The sequence below is a fragment of the Cucumis sativus genome, chromosome 5 (genome assembly GCF_000004075.3).
Source record: "Cucumis sativus cultivar 9930 chromosome 5, Cucumber_9930_V3, whole genome shotgun sequence".
Classification (NCBI taxonomy): Eukaryota; Viridiplantae; Streptophyta; class Magnoliopsida; order Cucurbitales; family Cucurbitaceae; genus Cucumis; species Cucumis sativus.
The window spans coordinates 20017417-20029707 of record NC_026659.2 but is presented as its reverse complement, the minus strand read 5'-3'; the positions used below and the strand labels follow the sequence as shown (position 1 = coordinate 20029707).

General features: G+C 30.2%; 1 protein-coding gene across 1 annotated transcript; it reads right to left on the bottom strand.

Annotated features, from left to right (window-relative positions):
• Positions 1 to 7024: 7024 nt before the first annotated feature.
• LOC101203885 (40S ribosomal protein S27-2) lies at positions 7025 to 8890 on the bottom strand. Its single transcript, XM_004143721.3, has 4 exons — positions 8729 to 8890; positions 7702 to 7803; positions 7478 to 7506; positions 7025 to 7367 (listed from the first exon to the last, which is right to left on the bottom strand). Exons 1-4 carry the CDS (start codon positions 8729 to 8731, stop codon positions 7241 to 7243), a joined length of 261 nt encoding a protein of 86 aa, XP_004143769.1. The 5' UTR covers positions 8732 to 8890; the 3' UTR covers positions 7025 to 7240.
• Positions 8891 to 12291: the final 3401 nt, after the last annotated feature.

Sequence of the window (12291 nt, the reverse complement as noted above, 5' to 3'; positions counted from 1 at the left end):
TTTTTAAAAGATATTGTTATATACTTAATTATTATTCATAAAATTGCTAATCCATTATACTTACCCTAAGTTAAATGAATAATGTCAAAAGTAAGTTTACTACGAAGGTAATTTGTGTGACCCTTTTATCCTAACGTAGGAAGTTTGTTCCACTCCATACCATTATTGAACTAAGAAGATTAAGTGTGTATTAGTATGTTTAAACAAGTATAATTATAGCAAATTCTATGAGTGATATATTTATATTAGCAATACAATATGTGTTACATATGCAAATATTTTGTATCTAATCGTTGTATTTGCAATTAACTCCATTAGAATACACAAATATAAACAGAACTCTTTAACCTGAGTTTAGCTAGGATCACAAACTACAAAAAGAAAGTATGGAATATATTTAATTTGTTTTTTTTTCTTTGAAGAAAATTTGGTGTGTAGCACATTATATATTTTTCTTTCCTTTAAAAAACAGTATTGATCTTATAATATACGACCTTGCACAATGTGTTCACCATAAAGATCATATAATTGTAGAGATGTATAGAAGGTCTGATAAACAACATAAACGAAAAGTTCTAATCCTTGAAATTGTAAACATTACCCATATCCTACAATAACATATCCTCATTATTTTTACGTTTTGCATTTGCAAGTCTCTCTTTTGTTTCTTTGGTATGCAATGTGGTAACAAGGTCTTCCTAGAACCGGTGGGCTAACCTTTCTATGGTTCTAAACTTAGTTTCTAAGTTTGACTGCTCCCTTCGGAGTGACAACAAGCCTCGTTTTCCCCCTACTATGGAACGGGGAGGATTCCTCCTCTTTTCAAAGCCCTCGTCAAACTCAATGCTAAGTTTGACTGCTCCCTTCGGAGTGACAACAAGCCTTGTTTTCCCCCTAATGTGGATCGGGGAGGATTCCTCCTCTTTTCAAAGCCCTCATCAAACTCGATGCTATGTTTAGAACGCTAAGAGTAGGTAGTCTGGTTTTGGTTAGGCCAAAAGTGAAGTTTTCCCCCATTTTTTATGGGTTTTTTCTAATGTATATTGGATATGTTGTTTGATTTTTTTTATAGCTCTTGATTGTCTTACTGTTTTATGTTTTGCATTGTCAAGTCTCTCTTTTCTTTCTTTGGTATGCAATGTGGTAACTAGGCCTTGCTAGAACTGGTGGGCTAACCTTTCTATGGTTCTACATTTAGTTACTAATTAAGTTTGATTGCTCCCTTCGAAGTGACAATAAGTTTTGTTAATGTCGACCCTTTTTCTAGAGGGATTTAGTTCACTGTGGCTAGACAAGAGGCTTCTAACTCATGTTTGACAAGACAAATTTGTTAAAACCATCCCAGTTTCTAAAGAGTGCCTTCTATCCTTTTTTACTCTATCTAGGCTAGGTTTGGACTAAGTGCATCATAGGTAAGTCACGACAAAGCAACAGAGGAAGACAAAGCTAGAAAAGTATCCATGCACTTATTTATTATACATGCAATCAAGCATTCACAACACACATACCATTTTCTCAGTCATGCATTCACATCTCAATAAGAAATAGCTAAAAGGAGCTTAAAACAAAAAGACAGCAGCTTATGCTCAAATTTCAGCACATATACTCATCAAAATTCAGAATTTCACATCATAAACCCGAGCTCAGTGCTCAAGGGTTGCCAATCATGCTTTTTATGCAAGATATAATTAAGCTAAGAAGGTATAATGCTCATTATTGTATGGAAAGAATTCTGAAAATTTTTGAAATTTGGGCAAAATTTGAACCCCCAAGTTTACACTAAACATGCAAGCTAAGCAAGCTATTACCCACACCCACTCAAAAAATTGCTTTTTCTGTCCTAAAAGCTTTTGAAAATCAAAGTAAATGGAGAAAAATAAGGGGGGAACTTTGGACTCCCCTGGAAGGATCGACATCCTTGGCTTTGGTTTGAAGCTTGCATGGATAAACCTTTTCATTCCTTTTTCATTGATTATTCATCCTTGTTCCTGAAAATCAAAGGAAATTCTCTCAATTTTATATATTACTAAAATTAGGATACATATAAGTCTTAACTAGTCTCATAGCACCCTCCATTCATCTTCCCCTACACTGGCTAAGTAATACGTCTACTAACGAACTTGAAAACAAAACACATCACACTAAAAAACACAAACATTCCTTTAACCCAACAGAAGCAGCTCTTTTTACCCTTGCACTCACTATCACATTACTATCATGTTTGTCGACTGTCAACTAACTATTTTAAGTTATTTAGTGTGACACTACAAAGTTATGAACACCATAATCTTAATTAAAACCTTTTAATAAACAAATGCCAAGTTACTACTCAAGAATGGCAAGGAATTCAAAAAACATGACAGCTATCCTAATTGGTTGAAAATGAGAAAAAGAAAGTTAGCCAGACAACCTGTTTGGACTACAAAGCCAGCAGATATGATTCCTCAAATTTGACCATTCACTCTCCATACTCTACAAGTCTTCAAGCACATGATGCTGCCTTCTTTCAGATGAGCAACATCATTCCGATCTTAACAGTCAGAAGAGCAAATCAAATCAATCCTAGCATATTCACAAATCACAACTAAAAAGTACAAACATTACAAAATAAAACATGCAACGATATCAACAAGCATTCTGATAAATAATTAGCCAATTAATTGACATTACAAAATAAATAAAGAAAAAAATCATTGGAAAGATCACTGCTTAAATGAAATTTGAAATATCTCCCAATAGTTTTGATCGGTTACCCGAGTTATGAGAGTGATCGGTTGATATTGTGTGCTTCCTTCAAGCGCTCCCCAGCTGCACCTGTTAGCTTCTACCTCCGGAACGAGGTAAATCAATAAGATTTATTCTACTTGTTTTAGAGCTACTTAAACCATCTGCCAGTCTCTACACAATAAAGTACTAGTCAGAAATGTACCTTGTCTCATACTGAGTTACTTTTTCACATGATTTTTGCTAGTAGGATAAATTAGTTTAAGCTCTAGAAGGAACCAACTTATCCCCTTAAGGGAAACCAAAACAAATAATTAAGAATAATGAGGATACGAAGTGGTCCTCGAGAGTAACCAATTACAAACCTAATGAAAAAGCAAGATACAATTGTTATATTTCTGAAGTTCAGTTTTTAATGAGGTTAAATAAATATTTGTACAAACACTTTCTTAGTGCAAAAAACTTAACGCAATCAATTTAGTCAAAATTTACACTTTATTAATAATAGACTTTTAATATAATAATGTACAAAAACAACTCTTAACCAAAAGTTTCAATAAATAAACTTGTTAACGCCTAGTAGTTTTCTCATCTCATCACCGAACCTTCAACTTTAATCTCTACTTAGCCTAAGCGCCTGATCCTAGAAGATTGATTTTGAAAACGTCAATCGAATGACTTAGTGAGGTTTTATGAAAACCTTTCGCAATACCTTTTTATAATCATTTCGCAAAAATACTCTTATCCCAATTGACATATAATAATTATCAAAAGTCTAGGATGTAAATTCACTAGCATTATCAAGTCGGATGTTCTTAATTGAATAGGTAGGAAATTGTGCTCAACTTAAGTATTTGAGCAAGTAATTTTGTAAACACAAGATTTCGACTCGATAATAAGCACATCGTGACCATCTACAAGATGTATCTATTAATACCATAAAATACTTAAATGGTTTACTTTGTGAGCTAATAGGTCCACATATATCACCATGAATTCATTCTAAAAAATATAAGTGATTCAATTCTCATTTTAGTTGGTAATGGTCTAATTATTGATTTGTCTTGAGAGCAACATCACATAATAATTCATTAGATTGAAGAATCTCATGGCTAGATGTCCATGTGTCTCATCATTATAAATTATGGATGATCCAATCGAATATGTCAATTGTATATACGTATGAATTCATAAATTTCATGTTCATTGTTAGATATATTTCAATTACTCGTACATGAGTATAATATAATTTAGAAGATAAAACATACAAACTTTTCTAATATACATTCTTTTTATCGGTCTCAATATGATAGTCATTGCAACGTATATCATTAAAACTCAATAGATTTTTCTTTGTGTGACTAGAGAACAATGCATCTCAATTGTGAATTTTGTTCCTCTAAGCAAAATAATATTGATTTTTATCCAAATCCTTTAATTGGGTCTGTAGAACCTGATATTGTATCAACTTTTGCTTCATTAGCTCATTTTTTAGTTATTTAGCGTAAAAAAATTTATTCATGCTTCCTCATTAAACAAAGTAATTACAACGAGAGAACAAAAATTATAATGTAAAAAATAAGAGATAAAAAACATTGATTATTATATAAGCTCAAGAAAAATATTAATTATTATTTGATCAAATATGCCAATTTTCTCTTCAAAAGATTCAAAACTCTATCACATTCAAAGTTGTCAAACTGGATAGGTCAAATATATTATTAATCTTATATGTCAAATTTGCTTCCATATTTTTATCTTTTTCTTGTAGAGATTTTCTTTTATGATCATCATTTCGGGTAGTTCTTGATTAAGATGATTATAATAACCAACCACGAAAATTAAGTATTTCTTCTTTTACTACATTATATCATCGATTAAAGTTGTCGAATTCACAACATTTATTGTTTTAGTTGGTCAAAATTCTTAATTTTTTATCTAAAATTTACGACATTAATTTCAGAAAAGATTGCTCTTCAGTCGACTGATATTCATGATTTTCAATCAATAACTTGTTATTTCATTTATCCACGAGAACGTTAGAACAGTACATAATATTTTTTAAAATATTTCTCTCGATATTCCTACTGCAGGAGTATATCCAAAGTGTAGGAAAATTCTTCCTTAACATATTGACTCAAAATTTTAAAGCCTCAAGTGCATCGCTTTAGGAAGAATAATTACTTTTTGATGATCATATTTTTAATGACAACTTCGTATACATCAAGCATTTATGGATAAATAATTATTAATATTAGTATCAAATAATAAAAATAGTAATTTTTTTCATGTTTTTCAAGGTAATATTTCGACAAAACGTTGTAATTATATAAAAAATTAATATATATCAAACATGCAAAATAATATTTATTTTATTAACTATAATAAAGTTGGAGAAAAATTAACCTACATTTAGGATCCACCTATGATGAGGAGACAATTGGAGCTCGTGATGATAACATGTTATAACAATGAAGCACAATCAAAATAAAAGAAATGAGAAAATGTAACATTAAAGTAGTTAATATAAAATATAATAAATAATAATGTAGAAAATTTTCAAACAAAATCCTTTTTCTCTTGTTTGTTTTGATATCACCAGTTGCCTAACCCAACAAATCCACAATTTATAAGTAAACTACATAGCTTATAGCTTTTAACTCGTGAACTACATAGTCACTAAGAATTGGTATACAAAGATGTCAATTGTAAACTACATAGCTTTTAACTCGTGAACTACATAGCCACTGAGAATTGGTATACAAAGATGTTAATTGTAAACTATATAGCTTTTAACATGTTAGATGTATGGCATGTGAGAGGAAATAACATACATGCAATTATTCAACTAATATTTATAACAGTAAAAGCAATAATGCTTCTAAAAATACTAATTTGTTTTTCTTTCAAGTTCAATAATAAATAATCATCCATTGAATTATGATCGATTCAACAATAGGATGATAAAATGAGGTTAACGTTTAGTGGATGAAGCAGGATGTGGAATAATGGAGGAATAAGTCCACATGTGGATGAATACAGAGAACAAAACTTCCTTTCACTTCTAATCTCAACGTTCCATTTCAATATGGAATAAACATTCCCAAAAAGAGTATATGTTACGCCAATTCAACTTATTAACTAGCAATAGGAGCAAAATTCATATTGTGGTGGTCACTATTACACATCTTACTTTAGCTTCAATTTCAAATTAAAGAGGAAACACAACTTGTTCACTAAATGTATTAGCTCCTTGATGTGGATGTTTTCCATCAGTCCATTAGGGATATTTAAAACAAATCCAAGGACACATATGGATTGAATTATCAAGACATAAGAGTGGGTTCACCAAAATAAACCCTAAACTAACTAGTGTGCGTGCAAATTAAATAATATTTTTGACAATTTATTAAACTGTTCCAATATGAATAACTTAATTTTGGATTTAAATTAGTGACCCACAAAAGACCCAAATAATCGAATAGAAGAAGAGATATACAAACCGACGAGATTGAATCTAAGTAACACCTAAAACCCAACCAAACCCAACCCATCCACGGTAAACATATACATTTAATTCAATTCACGTGAGTGATAACTTTGTTTTAAGTACCAACATTGTCAATAGTTAAATGAAAAGTAATAAGCTCTCCAACTATTGAAATATAAAGCTATGAATATCCTTTAATAACAATACTTGTACCCTAATTTTAACCCCAAAAGAACTAATACTAACATAATTAGAAAGTTCATAATACTACAAACTAATGGTAACTGTATATCTAAATTTCACTTCCTCGAGAAAAAAAAATATATGATCAAGAGTTCATGATGTAAAAAATTTCCCACATAACAGAACAAAGAAACTACAAAATATTTCACGATCAAAGGTAAAAATGATGATCTTAAATTTCGAAATTATCTCTATATAATCACAGTTATGAGTAAAAACAATCAGGTACTCCAACAATTTAAAAATACATAAACAACAAGCTCAACGAGTTTAGAATATACCAAAATATCACAAGAACAGGATATTAAAATTCTACATGGAATAGCAAAAATAATATTTACCCATCAACCAAAGACCTCACTTTCTGACTTTTGAACAACTTATATTGAACAAAAACTGTACACTAAACAGTAACCTGAATTACAATGAGTTGATTCATAATCCAAAGAGGTGGATAACCTCTCTATAACACTTGGTAAAGGTATATTTCTCAACAAGTATAAATGGTGTAAAACATTTGACCATTGCAAGATTCTCATGCAAAATAACATAGTGCACAACAAAGAGTGGATAAAAGAAAGTTAAGCTTTTACTAAATGAAGCTAAAAGTTCAGTACATGAAATTCGACTTTTAAACAAAACCAGATAACTCTAAAGCCAAATATAATCTATTTAGGAGAGACAGCATAATCAAGTCTGATACCGTACAAGGAAAATAAATATACCCATTGATCAAAACAGAGACTTGCAATTTCTTCCCAGCAAAATAAAACAAAGACATCATCAATCACCCTTTCTCCTGAAAGAACACCCCTCGGTGAGTCTAGCACGTCCTCCCGTTGGCTGGCACAAGACTGTCTGGCAGTTACCGCATACCACAACAGTTTGAGAGTGGCTGAAGACAGTGGTACTGCGTTTGTTGACAAAAACAATCATTAGAAATTTCAATACACATCATCTTCAAGCAGAATTCAAAAGAGTTACAAATATATCAAACTAGCAACAAGTGATGGAACTTACATGTTGAAGCATCCTTGGCACTTGACATCCTTCAGATCGTCAACATATGACAATGACAATTAAAGCAGTATTGTAAGGGCCTCATAATATTATAAAAATCAAATCAAAAGCAGATACACTAACTACTGAACAAAGAAAACATGGGGTTGGGACAGTAGATTGATGTGCAAAATTTGAACAGTCACAACAAATGGCATGGAAAAGAAATAAAAGAAAAAGAATACCATGAAGAAGGAGTTGGGTGATTGCACAAGACGCTTGAGCTTGTGCTTCCTCTTCTCTAACTCAGCAGGAGGATTCAGCAAATCAATATCGTTTTGAAGAACCTGTAGATACAAAAACAAAACACCCCATTTAAGCAACTAAAGAGTTAACAATCTGATAAGCCTTTTCAAGGCCAAAGACATTGCAAAAAAACTAACATTGAATTAATAAGAAAGGGAGTATAACAAATCAACAAAATCAGCAAACAGTATCTGCTACACTCGGAAGCCTGAACACAATTAAGAACATTCCATTTGTTTTGCACTTCTTAGAAATCAACAAGCGCCAGAATGTGTTTGAATGTGAATAACTTCAATGTTTGACTTTTTGTTTTTTCAAGAAAAATTAGAACATGTGAAGGACATAAAGAAATAAGTTCAAGTGGCATATGAGTATTGTAGGCGTATGTACTCTACAGTCTTATCATCAGAGTACAAAATAATTCTTCAATTTCAGGAATCCAAATATGACGTAAAACAGCAGAAAAGTGGAAAAATTGAAAAGGCAAAAATAAAGACGTAGCCTCAGTGCATCGTGCAAAGTTTTGTGCACAAATTTCACTTCAGGGTTCCAGCTTTTCATCTAAAAATTGGAGAATGAAAAAAAATCCCTTTTATTCTCTACCCCACGTGATAAAAAAATAGTCTGCCACTAATTTCCTACAATACCATCTCCCTAAATATCGTTCACATGATTCTCGATCATCAAACGTTCCTTCAAAGCAAAATTAAATTAAAAAAAAAAAAACAAAAATCCAAAAAGACAGATATAGCTTTATATGTAAACAAATGATTCAAATGTATCAACTGTTCTACCAAAATACAAATCCATACATTCAAGAGAGTCTTAAAAGTAACTAACCAAAAGTTTAAAATACACCTAAATACATTAAACTGAACATTCATACAATTCGGGAGAAACAAACATTGAAAAGAACAGATCGAAAACGGGAAACAGAATTCGGGTAGAAGAGGAATGAGAACTCACCATCTTGAAAAAACTGGAAAGGAGTCGGCGAAAGAAGAGAGGGAAAACCTGGAAAGCCAATCGAAAAAAGCTCACGACCGCAGAAGGAGAGAGCAAGAACCCTAAAACCTCAATCTTTATATATAGAAGGATTTGAGTGAGGCGGTGAGGCGGTTTACAGAAATGGGCTTCTTAGTTTAGATGCCAAATTTTGGGCCCAAGTTATGGGCTTTTGTAGACAATTTGTGAAAATTAGTTTATAGTTTTTATTTAAAATAATTTTCATAATTAAAAATTAATTTATATAAACAAAAATATTTATTTTATTTTATTTTAGCTTCACCGATTGGTCTTCGTCCATTCTACAAAAGAAATAACGTTCATTACTTATGACTATTGTTGTTTTGTATTGGACACGTTGTGTGCTACCTTCGAACAAAAGAAATAACGTTCATTACTTATGACTATTGTTGTTTTGTATTGGACACGTTGTGTGCTACCTTCGAACCACAGCTTAATCAATTCACAAATTGTTCTTTGAAACTTTTCACAAATTTTTTATTTTTAATTACAATTCTTTTCTCCCAATTTTGCCCCCTTTCATTTTAGTAATTATAACTATAAAATGAGTAGTAATTTTGTCAAATTTTAAAATTTATAAATAAAAACTTAAAAGAAAATTGTCAAATTTCATAACAATCAGACACCAAAACTCACTGGCTAGGAAAAATTTTGTCAGGGCGATGCTAATTAATGGCTACTCGTGATAATTGCCTTTTGACTACATATAGTGGTTTGATTTGAAAATTGTCTTTGCACTTGTTTTTTCACGTGAAGATGTGAATGAGTGATTATATGATTTATTTTTATTGTATTTCATAATCACGGGTTGTCTTTAAAAAAACTAGATAATTAATAACTTATGAAAATATTTGCAATATGTAAAAAAAACACCACATACCTCTGACTGTTTTAATAATTTACTTTACTTTGTATTTACACCAGGTAGAAAATATTTTATGAAAAAATATACTTTAATAATAACATAATGAAAACTATAATGTATATTTGAAAATATCATTAAAATGTTTGATTTATTGTATATATTATAATACCTAATATGTTTATTAAACAAATAATTTATCAAGTTATTTGTTTAACTCTAAACAAGTTTATCCTTATTCTTACTGTATTAAAAGTGACTTACGGAGAGAATCGTTTTTGAACGATTATACCCTTTTTCCAAATCTTAAATTTACAATATCAATCGAATTTAATTGATTTTTAAAATTATCATTGTTTAAGTTAATATAAAGAATATAATTACCGTTAATTATTTATATTATTTTCAAATTCTTACGTTCATGCCTAACATATTATTTAAGAAATGTTTATAATATGAAAAGTTATTTATTTATTTTTCAAAAATTATAAATATATCTCTAAAGTGACTTAAGGGAAAAATCATTTTTAGTCGATTCTACCTCTTGCCAACTTGTAAAAGGACGATTCTATCTCTTGCTTTATCCCTTGATGTACTTCTAAAATTACCAATATGCCCTACGTATGGAATAGTTGTTTGTATTATAACTCAAAAAATGATTAATGGTTTTTATTACAGTGGTTTGTAATTAGTCTTGGACGTTTGGTTTTCTTATTCCATAACTTCAGAAAATATAACTTTAAAAATGATTCATTGTTTTAATATAAATATAAGAGCATCATTTGAGTGATTTGCTATTCAAAGATTTTAGATTCATGTAAAAAATTGATTGTTTCAAATGGAGACTCAAAAGGTTATGTTACTACGTTCGATGCTACCGAACCGAACATTTATTAGGTTGTAATGTGGTTGAATATTTCAAACGTCTTTCCAAAGTAAGTATCACCTTTTAAATTAACTTATTCAAATTTATCAGACTATTGAAGTTTTCAAATTTTGATTTATTCAAAATATATATATATATATATTACATATATTACAAAACCTTGAGTTTGACGGAAAACAAGAAATATTATTTTTCAGTTAGATTGGACAAATAAAGCATGTGGTCAGATCGTTGTTCAAGAAGTATGCACAGTTAGTTCAATGGCAGAGAAAAAATGTTTCCTAAACAATGATAAAGGGAAAAGAGTATTGGAAGATGTTGAGAGTTAAAATAACAAATTGTTGTTATAGTCTTTTAATGTTATAGATATCAAAATCTCGGGTGGGTCATGTGCATTCTTATGAACATTCAATGTGTATCTCTTAAGTTTTATTAATTTTAAAAGGGGAGGATAGAGGAGAATTAGCCTAAATTAATATGCATAAATGAATGTCAACAAATAAATCATTTTATTTAATTTAATTAACCATGTAATTACAATTCACAAAATTTAAATTTTAAACAATAATAGACTATCCAACTATAAACAATTTTGAGAAATTTTATATATTAAATTAAATGTTTGTTTATTCATTTTCTAAAAAATAAAACTTCTTTTTATTTATGACCAAACACAAAACAACTCAAACGACACTAGAAAGTTATTGTAGACTACCATCTCACTAAAATAAAAAAAAAAGATCGAAGACCAAAATAGAATAAGAACGTGTGGAGATAATAATTTTTTTCTATTTAATAATGTGTTAAAGTCATTTAAGTGATCATGTTTTTTTTTTCCTTCTAAAATTTGAATAATTTAAAGTATGTTTTAATTTCAAGTTTTGAATTTTTTTTATGATTATTTTGTAAAATCGATATTCTTTATCCCACTCTTTAGCTTCTAGCTACACGTTCTTGGGATTTCTTGGATTCTATCTACTGCCTCTGTCCTTGGTTGCCGCATTCTTACCCAAGTTCATCGTATGTCATCGTTGACGTCATTAGCACCGGTAAATTTCACTTTCCTTCCTCATTGCAATACAAATCACGAGTTTTCTCCAATCTTCATCAAATGACCAACAATAATTTCTTAATTTTTTATTGTCAAATGGACTTCCACCACATAAACTTATTTTAAAGAAAGATTGTCCCATAATGCTTCTAAGAAATTTAAACCCATCAAATGGTCTTTGTGGGACAAGAATGGTGTGTCGAGATTTTGGAAATCATGCGATTTTTACTGAAATAGCAGTGGACCAACATATAGGCGAGCATGTCATCATACCGCATATACCATTGAGTCTTGCAAATTTAAGAGGAAACAATTTTCTGTATGCCTTAGTTTTGTAATGACCATCAACAAGGCACAAAGATAAACAATACCACATGTAGGAATTTATCTTCCACAAAAAAATTTCTCACACAGACAATTATATGTTGCACTTTCCAGAGGCATCTCGATGAAAGTAACAAAAATTTTGTTGAATACAAATGTTGGAAAATGTAAGAAATGATAATACAAGAGATGCATGTAATTGATCAAGAAAAATGATGCAATTTCAATTTTGTGAAATCAAGTCCGCTAATATTTTTAGTTCTCTCACTTTTTAAAAAAAAATTGTAATAGTACATTATTACAACCATTGATTTTTGTATGTAAGAAAGTAAGAAAATGATATATAATGTATTGTCAATTGTGAAGTCAAACTTAATAAA